The sequence below is a fragment of the Lepidochelys kempii genome, chromosome 1 (genome assembly GCF_965140285.1).
Source record: "Lepidochelys kempii isolate rLepKem1 chromosome 1, rLepKem1.hap1, whole genome shotgun sequence".
In the NCBI taxonomy this organism is placed as follows: domain Eukaryota; kingdom Metazoa; phylum Chordata; order Testudines; family Cheloniidae; genus Lepidochelys; species Lepidochelys kempii.
In genome coordinates this window covers 16875693-16889181 of record NC_136380.1, presented here as the reverse complement: position 1 = coordinate 16889181, position 13489 = coordinate 16875693, and the positions used below count along the sequence as shown (strand labels likewise).

Below are 13489 nucleotides of genomic sequence, written 5' to 3'. Positions count from 1 at the left end.
ACTATCTTAATCCCAGATTAGATTTAGCATCAGTTAACTTTTCTGGCAGTGTCACCTTAGAATAATGACATTTAGAATGTACAGCATATATAGCACTTTACGCTTTCAAGGTGCTATAAGGACATTACTTTCTCAGGGAGGTTGTGAGACAAGAAATACTGTCTCCATTTTATACGTGGTTGTGGAGGTGTTCACTTGTCCAACGGCATGACAGTGAGTCAGTTACAGAATCCAGATGCCTTGTGTCTTAATCACATAACTATCCTTCCTTTCATAACTGCTGCCGTAACTTACATCAGCCAGTGCATAATATGAACTCCATTTTCAGCCTTGTTTTCAGTCAATTCTCTGGCATTAATGGCATTCTCATAACACAAGAACTAGGGGTCACCAAATGAAATTAATGGACAGCAGATTTAAAACAAACAAAAGGAAGTATTTCTCCACACAACACACAGTCAACCTGTGGAACTCTTTGCCAGAGGATGTTGTGAAGGCCAAGACTATACCAGGGTTCAGAAAGGACCTAGACAAGTTCATGGAGGATAGGTCCATCAATGGCTATTAGCCAGGGTGGGCGGGGATGGTGTCCCTAGCGTCTGTTTGTCAGAAACTGGGAATGGATGACATGGGATAGATCACTTGATGATTACCTGTTCTGTTCATTCCCTCTGAAGCACCTGGCACTGACCACTGTCAGAAGATGGTCTGACCCATTATGGCTGTTCTTATGTTCTTTTATATCTTTGTGAACAAACTAACTTATCTTTAAAATGTCTCCTTGCTTCCCAACCCTCATTTTCTCTTTCAGCTGACTTTGGTTTCTGTGCCCAGATAACACCAGAGCAGAGCAAACGCAGCACCATGGTGGGGACACCTTACTGGATGGCTCCTGAAGTGGTGACGCGGAAAGCTTATGGGCCGAAAGTGGACATCTGGTCTCTGGGAATCATGGCTATTGAAATGATTGAGGGAGAGCCTCCTTACCTCAATGAGAACCCCCTGAGAGTAAGCCAATGCTGTGTCACTGTAGTGCCATGTGAGAGTCAGCCAGATGCGTCAAACCTGGCTTCACTTTTGTGATAGTTACTGTATAGTCATATGTTAATAAGGAAACCTCAGAAGTTTCTGCATTAGGGTGAACGGATGCATCCTGGATGCTTCTCTGAACCTCTCTGCTATATTAGGCCAGAAGCAATGCGTGAATGGCCTTTCGTGACATTTCTCTCTGTTCAGTCCCTATGCTGCCTAGAAATTAGAAATGAGGAAAATTCTGACCATTTCAGAGCCTTAAAAGTCTGAATTTGGTTCTAGATAGTGGAAACCCGTGGTCTCGGTTTTGTGAAGTGATTTAACTGTCCTTCGCAAGCTGTCTTTCCAGGAATACCTTTCCAGTGGCCCACTTCAAAGCATGGCAAGCGCTTTCGTAGACTCACTCGTAAGATGTGGAGGGCCAGATTGTGGGTAGTTACTTCCTATCCCAAGTTATGAGCATGTGGCAGCAGGAGCACCGATAGGCATAGTGTTTTGTAATTGTGGCTGGCTTCTCAAATCCTCAAGCCCAGCCCCTCCTGTGCAATCCCACTCCATCATTTCACTGCCTGGTTCTCATACTGTGGCAGTGGTGGATGGGTTGCAAAGGCTGAGCCCAGGCAGTGGATGAGCTGCAAGCATTGCAGGAGAAGTTTCAAATCCAAGCACATTCATCAACTATTTAAAAAAAATAGAAAATGTTCCTGTTAATAGTTTCGTAAAACTTTGGGGTTTTTACATAATCTAAAAATGTTGGCTCTAACCTGCCTGACATTGTCCATATATGATAGACACTATATATGATATACACCAGACCTTCCCTTATATGAGCTCTCCCAGCTCTGTAAACCACCCCCCGCCCGAGGGGAGTAGCTACCAGTGCTGGGAGCGGGGGTTGTTTTTTCACACCCCTGAGCGAGAAAGTTTCAGCACTGTAAAGTGGCAGTGTAGACAAGGCCTGGGTTTGTGTTTGCAGGGACATTTACAGGCATGACTATGCCAGTAGCGTTACACTGCTGTAATTATAGTGGTATAACTCCCTGTGTTGACATTCTTCTTGCAGAAAAAAAGTATCCACTCAAGGAGTTATACCAGTATAAACCACAGTGGCATAATTATATTGATATAGTTATGCTAGTAAACTCCTCTGTATATAAAAGCCCTTAGACAAGGCATGAAATGTTTTTCTTCTTGCAAATCCCTCCAGATGGCTACAGGATCCAAACCTGGATTAAATAGGGTAAAATACTAGAGGACTGGATCCTGTCCATTTAAAAATAGGGCAGACAGCAGTGTTGTTTTATAATAAACATGGATGGACATAAGCGTGTATGAATCATGCAACAATTTGTTCCTAACGGAATGTGCAGGAAAAATAGAAGCCTGTGTAATCTGTAGGAGGAGGGATCTCACTCAAACAAGGGGTGAATCTGAATTGCCCCTCATTTCCTTTTGTTTCCTTGGTGCTCATTTCCTTCAGGCCCTGTATCTCATTGCTACCAATGGTACTCCAGAGCTGCAGAACCCTGAGAAGCTTTCGCCCATATTTAGAGACTTCCTAAACCGCTGTCTCGAGATGGATGTAGAGAAAAGAGGCTCTGCCAAAGAACTGCTACAGGTAACCACTGGGATGGGGGTGGAGGGGCGCGCTCAAGTCAAGTCAGCACTCTGGCCTTTGCTAAGGATTCCTTTTATGTTTAAAATGGCATGGCTGATGGCACACACATGCCTGAAGGGGCACAGGGAGTGGATTGATGAGGATTTTTTTACTTTAGGACTCTTTTCCTGGTTCCCGTATCTTTTTGTTTTGGCCACTGCTGGGTGGAATATTCTGTAACCAAATTCAAAATGCTCACCTGGGGCCTGATCCTTCAAGATGCAGAGCCCCTTATTCCCATGGTTTCTCCACAGCTGGTGCCCACCCTGTGTGTCTCAGCACTCTTCCCTCATTGCTCAGACTTCTCTCCCTGCTCTTCTTGGCCTTGTCAACTGCATGATTCCCCACGACAGCCCTTCTGCTGCAAGTGTCTTTTTATACCATGTCTCAGACCCTGCTGTCTCTCTCCTTAATTCACCTCAGCTTGGCTACAAAGGGGACTTCCTCCCTGTCCATTCTCTGCTAGTCTGCTTCCCCTGAGACACTGCTACTCATGCCTTAAACGCTAGCCATTTGTTGGGTACCATTCTCTCACTTTTCAGAGTAATGCTCTTCCTTAAATCCCTGCTGTTTCTGTTTCAGGAGCTCGGGTGCTCTAGCCAAAATGCGTCCAGGGGGCAGAACAGTACTGTCCTCTCACCCACTTCCCCTCTGTTTTCATGGATGTCCAGTTCCAGGACTGAATTCAACCCCATCAGTTTGTGTATGTTCCACTCCCACAGAAGTCCAGTGGGAGTTGTGTATGTGTGACTGTTGGCATGGTCATGTCCCTCAAGTGCTCAGTGGTTGGGCTGTACCTGACTTCCCTCACTTGAGATCCTCTTTGAATCTGTCTTCTGCTCTCCCCCCCAGACGTGCTATAGTAGGATTGGGCATTAGAAACTTTACTTGTTACCCACTATACATGGAATTATTTCCCCACTGCAGCAGGTATTTCCACTTCTTGAAATTTACCTCAAAACCCACCTCCTGCAGCTCAGGAGGATCTCTCCATACAGTGCTTTGCGGCACCACGTATAGTGATGGACGCACAACAGTATCTGTGTTGCATTGTAGTAAGTGGAAGGTGTCCTGCAAATGGACCCCTGGATATCTAGTAAATGACTTGGATTGTTAGTTTGACTATAGCTGTGCCAAACTCCAGTTCTGCTTTGCAGATATTAATAGATTGAAAGGCTAGAAGGCACTGTTATGATAGAGTCTGACCTCTTGTATAACACAGGCCGTAGAAAATCACCCAGTGACTCCCACATCCAGCTCAATAACTTGTGGATGAACTAGAGCAGAGCTCTGTGACTTCATTCCATCCAGGACTAAGATCCTCTAACTTTCAATTTATATTTTTGAATTAACTCAGAATCCATGAAGAATTTCCTGAGTTTCAACTAGTTTTGTAAAAAGAAAAGGAGTACTTGTGGCACCTTAGAGACTAACCAATTTATTTGAGCATGAGCTTTCGTGAGCTACAGCTCACTTCATTGGATGCATCCGATGAAGTGAGCTGTAGCTCACGAAAGCTCATGCTCAAATAAATTGGTTAGTCTCTAAGGTGCCACAAGTACTCCTTTTTTTTTTTTGCGAATACAGACTAACACGGCTGTTACTCTGAAACCTGTCAACTAGTTTTGTGTCACAAGCCCATAAAGCTGGGAATTTAGCCTGATTTTGGTGCAAAGCTGGAACTCAGTCCAGGCTTGCTTGAAAGGTTTGTGACTTCAGCAAAACTTTGAGTTTAACCTGGTTTGAGTTTTGAGCTTGTAACTAAACTAAACTGAGCTCTACATGGTTTTGGTGCAAACGTTTCACTCTGTGGTGAGACTTGACCTCAAAGGCGTCATCAATAATTTGGTTTTCTCCTTCTCTCCTAGCACCAGTTCCTGAAAATTGCGAAGCCCCTTTCTAGTCTCACTCCTCTGATTATTGCTGCAAAAGAAGCAGCAAAGAACAACCACTAACACGGAATCATCATAGTCATTGTGCCAAGTCTTTTCAATGTTCATTTCAGAGACTGAATACCTGCCTTCCTGCTCCTTGGGGGTGCCCAAAACTTTGATCCCCTGAGAGTGGGCCACAGAAGTAGTATTTGTTGAATGTTAAAGGAGGCATTGCTGATCTAAAGTCGTGAACAGCCTTCTCACCTGCTTGGTGGGAGAAGATTATTTTGTATGGTTGACAAGGTCTTTTTGAGAACCTCTGAGCCTGATGTAGCAAAGCCAGTTTGAGTTCATATCTCTTAATGTTTATTTTTTAACATAAGTGTGGAGCCTTAGACCATGTTTATCTTAACAAATTACATCTCTCGCTGGCCGCTTTTCCCTGCCTCTGCCCAGCTCAGTTATCACACTACTGAAACTCCTGCATGCTTCAGATTACTTGAATAATGGAGCAGCCAGCAGAAATCTAAACAGCTTTAATAATTGAAAAGGGGGATGCAGGAGTATACGGCACCAAACACTTCCTCAGTGCTGCCGGACGCCTTGACAGAGAGAGCTGAAATATTCTGAATGAACTTTCTGCAACCATCGGAGGATTTAATTCATGGATCGCTTTTGTGCTTCGTCTTGTGAATCAGCCTCTGATTAAAAGATCCTCTTTCTGTTTTCATCTCAGATGTGTAGGCTTCAGTTTTCAATTCTGCTAATTATTAGGTCACTTCCAAAAATAACATTTCTGGTGCGTTAGAAGGTAAATCATAGAAGAAGGTGACAGGCCTGTTTTTAAAACTATTTCATTTGTAAAGCACAGCTTGTGTTAAAGAAATCAGTGCTCTGTATCATAAAACACTGATACAGTGGTCACCATTACAGTATCACCATTTGCCCACATTGGTATTTGAGAAGGTATTATTTCCTATGCCAAGTTCCAGGAAAAATGGTCTTGTCTCAGATGCTTGTGTGTGTGTGAAAGCTAAATAATCTGTTTTCTTTATCCTGTGACTTATCTGGAGGACCAAGAGGGTTAATAATTCCTCTGGTTGCCACAGTTTTTAAAGTATCGGGAAACTTGGAACTGCATCTGAGTGGAGAACTCTGTGGCCTAAACACTGGGCTATAACCAGCTGTATGTTGATTTTAATAAAACTGCTGCATTTCTGATCTCAGGGTGCGAGAGGGAGGATTTAGAGAATTAACTTCATAGTCATAAACACAATCCTCTCAAACTGGACTACTGTTCATGCTATTCTTTGTTTGCCACTGGGTGTCCAGAGGTGATGGCTAAAGTGGTACGTGCAAACTAGATTATTTTACACTGAGTTCCCTAGACCTGCTTATATCCAATTGCGAACATGATATGGAGTCTAAGCTGCTGTAATTTCCATACTGAGGAACCAGAAGATGGTGTAAAAAGGTATGCATTAAAGTCAGGTGGGAGCTGCTTTCTTAGACTCTGCTGTTGCTTTTCTTGCCAGGGCCCCCGCTTCTGTCCCCTTATGGTGTAAATTAAACCAATGTATGAGGGCTTAAATGATGGAGGAACCACTAGGCTTCCAGCAAATGGTAATAGTGCATAGTAGCTCAGTCCAACTCCTAGGCGAAACCTGTAATAGACCTCTCTGCTTGGATACTGATGGATTTTTCTTCATCTTCCCCACTCTGATCTCTGCCTCTTCCCTTGTTGCATAACAAGTTACTGCGTTTAGCCACAATATCTGCCAGATGTACAGTATTTGGGAGATGGACAGAATAGTCTAACAGGTCTTTCCCATCTGTTTTACTTCTAATTTTCCAAGTGAACTTTAATTTCTGATGCCTCATCTTTTTAAAAATTGGTTTGTATAGTTCAGTCACCATCAGCTACATACACATATCTCCTGGTGCAGAGCACTTTTGCTTTCCAATATCTTATGTAAATTCACTGTCATATGAAAATGCAAGCAGTTCCTTTGGTGGTATGGGTGTATCTACACTAGAGGCTTTTGCCAGCACAAATTACACCTTGCACGCCCTTGTCTGACATAGCTATGCCTGCAAAAGTCTGTAGTTAAGATCTCACCTAAAATAACCTGTATTAAGCTGCTTTCAGGGCCTCGTAGCTTGACACAAGTTAAAACACGGTCAACTAAAAGGATGGTCCGAGACACTATTTTCCCCACCCCACCAGCTCAGTGTTCACAGCATGTTCACTGCTCGCAATAAGATCGTACTTTTAAACTCCAGTCATTAAAAATCCCATTTGTTCACCTTTCTGTGACCAAGGATTTCCCTGGACATCTGTTTCTGACTAGCCTTGGGTTTCTGGGTGAACCCCTAGGACGAAATGGGGTGATAATACTAGAACACCCCAGCCCTAGGGGAAGTCGGGTTGGATAATCAGATAGATACTCCCTGGGGAATTTGGACAGAGACTGAAGAGAAGTACCATTGCCTTGAGTAATTGTTGGATAAACGAGGAGTTTATTTATATTTTCCCTGGTGCTGTCTTATTGGCCCATGTAATGGGAAATGGACTACAGGCCACATCCTTAGCTGGTGGATATCCATATAGCTCCGCTGATTTCAATGGAAATACATTGCTTCATGCCAGCTGCCCGACATCTCTAAGACAAAGCCCGTGTAAATAACAGGGATTAGAACCTGATCCATAAAGGCGCTGTGGGTCCGTGCCTCACAATGGGAGCCTGGGAGTTGAGGAGTTCTTTAGCACCTCACATGATATTCTCTGTGTATATATAAAGTCTGCTGCAGTTTCCACGATATGCATCTGATGGAGTGAGCTGTAGCTCACGAAAGCTTATGCTCTAATAAATTGGTTAGTCTCTAAGGTGCCACAAGTCCTCCTTTTCTTTTTGCGAATACAGACTAACACGGCTGCTACTCTGAAAACTATATCCATGCTGGCTGCTACCATAATTGAGCATGGGTGCTGGTAGCAGGACTGCAGCACAGCTTACCCTGACCAAGGATGATTTTTTATAAATAACCATGTTAAATCCTGCTTCAGGCTATCCATTGCCTAGGCGGGCTACAGTCAGAAGGAACCATTTATTCTTTGGCTTCTGTCCCTCAGCTGATTTCTAATCCATGGTGGTGCCTTGCCTAGGATTCCATCAGCACTACTTAGTTTTCTTAATAGCTTTGTGTGAGAGATTTTGCCAAAGGCTTTTTGAGGCCCGTTGATAAATTGTAGCATTGTGACATCAGAGCTATGTCATCTTCTAACAACTAAGTTCTAACAGTCTGGCTTCATTGCCCTGATCTATTGACATGAAAGTCAGTGGTGCAGAGTACAATGGCTGGCTGTCTTAAGTTAACTGCCTCAGGTAAGTCAGGTAAATTCTTCCGTTTTAGTTCTCATGTAGTTTAAAACTCTGGTATCTGCCTTACTTTTAGCACTTGGCTGGACTCATGTATCAATATGTTGCCTTTCCCATTCAGGTATCGCCTCCCATGTCCTGGGCTCAGTGCTGCTTCAGTTCATGCATATGATTGGCTAATGCCAAAGTACAGTAGAACCTCGGCGTTACGAACACATCGGGAATGGAGGTTGTTTGTAACTCTGAAATGTTTGTAACTGAACAAAACGTTATTGTTCTTTCAAAAGTTTACAACTGAACACTGACTTAATACAGATTTGAAGCTTTACTATGCAGAAGAAAAATGCTGCTTTTAACCATCTTAATTGAAATGAAAGAAGCACAGAAACCGTTTCCTTACCTTGTCAAATCTTTTCAAACTTTCCTTTTTTAGTAGTTTATGTTTAACACAGTACTCTACTGTATTTGCATTTTTTTTTGGTCTCTGCTACTGCCTGATTGTGTACTTCTGGTTCCAAATGAGGTGTGTGGTTGACAGATCTCTTAGTAACTCTGAAGTTCTACTGTACTAGAGTAATAAATCTGGTCAGATTTTATGGCCATCACTCTCTGTCTTGGGAGCAATGCTCTCAGAACTTCAAGAAGTTAAAACTTCTTCAGTTCATTTTGAGAACATTTTCATTCCACACGTGTTTAAAAATTAAAAATCCTGGGAAAGCTCTTACCAATGGAGATAAATCTGCATCGTTTTGATGATCGCTTCTTTGGTTTTTACATACTATGGTCTTTTCAAGGTAAATGCTAGTCCTTTAACTGTATTGTCTTGTCAACGATCCTCTTGCCTGTTTGTGAGCCAGATTCCTCAATTTTGCCGCTTAATTAGTTCCCCATTTAATGTATATTTATATTTAAATGGCTCCTTTATATTAGCTGCTTGGAACATAACTTAATAGGTTCTTTGCTTGCCTACTATCAGTCCACGTCAAGGTGTCTCGATCGTGTCAAGTACATCAAAGAATAATAAGGAATGCTCACCACTGCAAATCAGCGACTCGCAAAAGCTTAACAAGAAATTAGGCTGACATCAATCTAGGCAATCAAGGCCCGATCCAGAGTCCACTGGAAGTGGTGGAAAGACTCCCATTGACCTCAGTGGATTTTGAAACAGGCCCTTGAAGAATAGTGAACCCAAAAGTTTATACCTCTCCCTAAAACATAAGAGGCAGATGGGAACTTTCACAATATGCTTAATTATTATTGATAAAATGTCTTATTCACTTAACTCCTCAATGTTTATAGAAATGATTTATTTTACTGAGTTTCTAGGATTTTGTACCCAAGAGGGAGAGAGAGAGAGAGAGAGAGAGGTGTGTGTGTGTGTGTAAATCCTTTGTGTGCCTTTAAAAGGGAAGGCTTGTAGCTGAGGAGGAGAATGGGAATGAGTAAATAGCCGCCCATTGTTATGGCTTTGATAGCACAGCTTCAGTCTTGGAATGTCTTAATTAAAGGGACATATCTGTATCGTTTCAGAACATAAATCTGCTCCATTATTTGTTACTGCTTGAAACAAGTTATTTATGTCCCTGGCAGGCTGGAATATCCCTTTAAACAAAGGTGGTGGGAGTTCTTCTTGAGAAGACCCAGGTTTCCATAGAGACACTTCTGCTCTTTTAGTTGCCTTTTTAACAGATCTTGGTGTGATCAAGGCCAAGTTTAAGTAAAGACATGGAGAAAACCCTTTACATCCACACAAAGGCCAAGATTTTACAAAGGGACGAGTGATTTAGGTTGCCTTAGTTTGGTAGGTGTCGCAACTTTAGACGCTGGTTTTCAAAAAGCTTTGAAAAAGTTGTGCAACCCAACATTGAGGCAATCGAAATCACTAGTCGCTTTTGTAAATCTTGGTCAAGAACACAATAGCTGTGATGATACTCATATCCCGCAAAATACTGCAGCAGTGCATAGAAATAGGCAATATTTACAACAAGGTATTTATGATGTTTGAGAACAGTCTGATTTTATGACCTGTGAGTTAGCTAGATTCAAGTTTTAAAGAATGTTTTGCCTGTCACTTGTTGACATAAAGCAGGTCCAGACAAAAATCCCAGAAAAATGCTCCACTTTGAATTTATTGTATGAAATAAAATGTTTCACAGCAAAGTATGTGAGCTAACATAACCCACTGACAATGTGTAAGAGCATATTTGATCATGTACATCTCCTAAAATTTAGTAAAGGTGAAGTCAGGCTTACAAATGACCTGGCTAACGTTTTTAGGCATGGTTTTTGAGTCGTTTCATTTCCACAAAGCCCACAATTTTATCTCTGCATCAGAGGACATCAGACCGAGCACATGGATAATTGCCTGATTCAGGACCTGACAGTTGCCAATGAAAGTATACAGAATCAAATATGGGATCTTAGAGAAACAGCTCCCAACCTTAATACTGAAAAGCAGGAGCTAATAAAATAAAATAATTGTATGAAAGACCTGGACAGAAACTTGCAAGCCAAGACCGACTGTTTCAGAACAATGGTGGAAGATTGGCAAAGAGGTGGAGAATGTCAAAGAGATTCTGGGACTAGGGGAAGTAAAGATTAAACATTTGGAATTCCAAAACAGAAACTTGGAAAGAGCCAGTGACCAGGTGACTGATGAAATAAAGGGAATGTACCTCCAGATTTCTGCATTATCAGGATTACAAATCTTTTCAAGGAGAAAGATCAGGGATGGGAAACATATCTTCTGAAATCCAGAAGTGCTGAAACAACTGCATAGCAAGCTGGAGATTGCAGAGCAGCAGCATGAAGAGGAAAAATGCCAGGCATCCAAGTTAAGGCATCTGGGAGCTTCAGAAAAATGCCATAATCCCACTGGAAGGACAACTGGAAAATTCAGTGCAGGAGACTGGAAAATGAAGACAGAGTCCAGATTCATTCGTTGTTGAATAAAATTATGGAAGCAAAGCTGGTGCAGGATTCACTGGACAAGAGAAACTTTCTCAATTGCCTTTCAAAAGGTGTCTGGTTTGTATTCACCTTGGTCCTATGCTTTGGATTTATGACCACATCGGTCATGCTATATATCTTTATATTCAACAAAAATTTTAAGTCCGTCAGTCGTCAGTTGCTGTTTTCTGATCACAATCTTGAGTTTGCTGAGAAACCTCCTGTCTCCAGATGCTCTCTGGAAATATGATGGCCTGTGGCCATTTTAAAGTCAGCTGTGTAGCCTCTCTTCCATCTCTTCATATCAGCTAAATGACCCTCCTTCAATGCCTGGATTGTTTCTTCTTGATGTATCAGCTCAATCATTTTTTAAAAAATGCTTCTTTAAAATAAAATCAAATCCAAATAGATTGTCCGCTGGTTCTCCTTTGTGTACTATTTGGATGACTGATTTCAAAGAGTTCCAATAAGTGAGAGAAGTGTAATTTTCCTTTGAGCATACCACACTCATTATTGTTCCTATTACTATATCATGTTTGTCTAGGTATTCTTATAACTCTTATTTAAACTAATTTACCTGCTATTGAAGTAAGGCTCACTGGCCTGGGATTCCCAGGGCTGCACCTATCACCTTTGTTAGTTGAAAACTTTTTGAGAGAAAATATAATTGCTCTGTTGGTCATGATCCTAAATGCCAGTATCTAATACAGAGGCACCAGATAAGAGAGAAGAAGGATGGGCTTGTGGTTGAGAAATGGGACCAGGGAGATCTGGGTGCAGGTCCCAGCAAAATTCTGCGTGACCCTGAGCAAGTCACTTTCTCTCTCTGCCTCAATTCCCCCTGTGTAAGATTCTTTCGTTGTCCCTCCCCTGTGTGTGTCTTTTCTCCTTAGATTGTAAGCTCTTTAAGGCGGGAATTGGACCCTGATTGTATTTGGGGCCTGCAGGTGCACAAATAATCGACACTGACAAAGATGTGATCTGATACTTGCACAGTTGAATAGGAAAGCAGTTTCTTGTATAATGGAAGCCAGCTGCAGCCTGGCCTGACCAAAGCAATGCAGTTAATATTGTGCATGTCTCACCGTGGCATGCCTGAATGCTTTATCCTCCTGAAGTTAAATGAACCAAATGAAATGCCTTGAGGGATTTCACAGGCTTGACTCCTGTAGCAGCCGGTGAGGAAGGAAAGCTCTCATAGCGACGCCCTTACTGGTAAGGTTGGCAGTTCACAAAGCACAGGATGGAAACAGCTGAAGCCCAGTTGGAATGAACGGTGAAACTGACCAATGTGGCAGGAGCAATTCCTTGGTAAACAAGCACATTGAGAAAACATGCACATAGGGACCTACTGGCCGCTATGTAAATTCATACCGCACTATATAACTGGCACTTCCAGCTGCAGATTGCTTTGCTAATTCATAGAATCATAGTAGATCCGGGTTGGAAGAGACCTCAGGAGGTCATCTAGTCCAACCCCCTGCTCAAAGCAGGACCAACACCAACTAAATCATCCTTATTAATCATCCTTAATCATCCTAATTAATCCTTAACATGTGCCTCCCTCACTGGGGTGTTCATCTCCCTTCTAGAGATGGGCAGGTGCATGTGTGTGTTGTGTGCGTGCTTATACACACATTGTTAGAAGTGAAACACCCAAACGTGCATCCCACTCGGGCTAATCTACTCTACACGATGTGGCCGTTGTTCTTTCTCCACCTTGCCAGCTGAATCAGTGTTAGCTGATCCTCTTAACTTCCCTTCTTCTGAGAGGCTAGAGGTCTTACAAGGCAGAGGACCTTGTGTTACAGAGAATGCTGTATCCCCTGCAATCGTCTTGTGTCTGTGGGTTCTTGGCATGGCTAGTCCTATGTTACTTATATTACGGTAGCACCCAGGATCTGGCCCCAGTGGTGCTAGGTGCTGTGCAAATTTATGGGGAGATGTACAGTACATTTGTAACTGGAAAATATTTAACATTTATATTGTGCCTAGTGCCAAGAGGCCAAACAGGTCAGGGCCCTGCTCTGCTAGGTACTGTACGAACAGACAGCTCTGATTGTAATAGTAATGGGGCGAAAGTACAAATCACCTCCCCACAGCAAATACCTGTGGATGAGAGATTAGAAACTCTGCAAAGATCCCTCACTGAGTTCCCTTCAAATTCTTCCATTAATGTATGAGTGTGGGAGGTTGCTCCCCCTGTGCAAGAAGCACAAACCCTACTGATCCTGTGAGACCCACAAAACCTTGTGCCTCCATAAGCCTCTCACATAGATCTATGTCCTTCTTCACCTCCCATCCAAGCACATACTTGCCTGATCGTGCTTGGCTTAGAAAAGACACTGGCGCAGGATCCCAGCAGGAGGCAGTGTAGATTTAGAATACAAGGCCTGGGTCATGTCCTCTGCTGAAAACATGGGTCAAAAATAAATAGGAGAGCAGCAAGTATCTTGCAGATTATTGCTCGTCAAATTTTCTGTGGCAGAAAGCCTGTGGGGGACTGGAGGGCAGTGGGGTAGTGCTCAGCAAACGATACCTGACTGCACTGAAACTGTGATAAGCTCCTGTTGGTGGAGCTTGTTCATTTAGGCTAA

At 42.7% G+C, this 13489-nt stretch overlaps 1 protein-coding gene across 10 annotated transcripts in view; it reads left to right on the top strand.

Moving 5' to 3' along the window:
- The window catches only part of PAK1 (p21 (RAC1) activated kinase 1), a 121125-nt gene extending 109823 nt beyond the window's left edge, over positions 1-11302 (top strand). For all 10 annotated transcript variants that reach the window (XM_073335307.2, XM_073335342.2, XM_073335313.2 and 7 more), the window contains 3 exons: positions 812-1008; positions 2513-2650; positions 4558-11302. In XM_073335307.2, the coding sequence (XP_073191408.1) occupies positions 812-1008; positions 2513-2650; positions 4558-4644 (422 nt within the window). In that variant the 3' untranslated portion in view covers positions 4645-11302. The remainder of the gene's footprint in view (positions 1-811; positions 1009-2512; positions 2651-4557) is intronic.
- The last annotated feature ends 2187 nt before the right edge of the window (positions 11303-13489 follow it).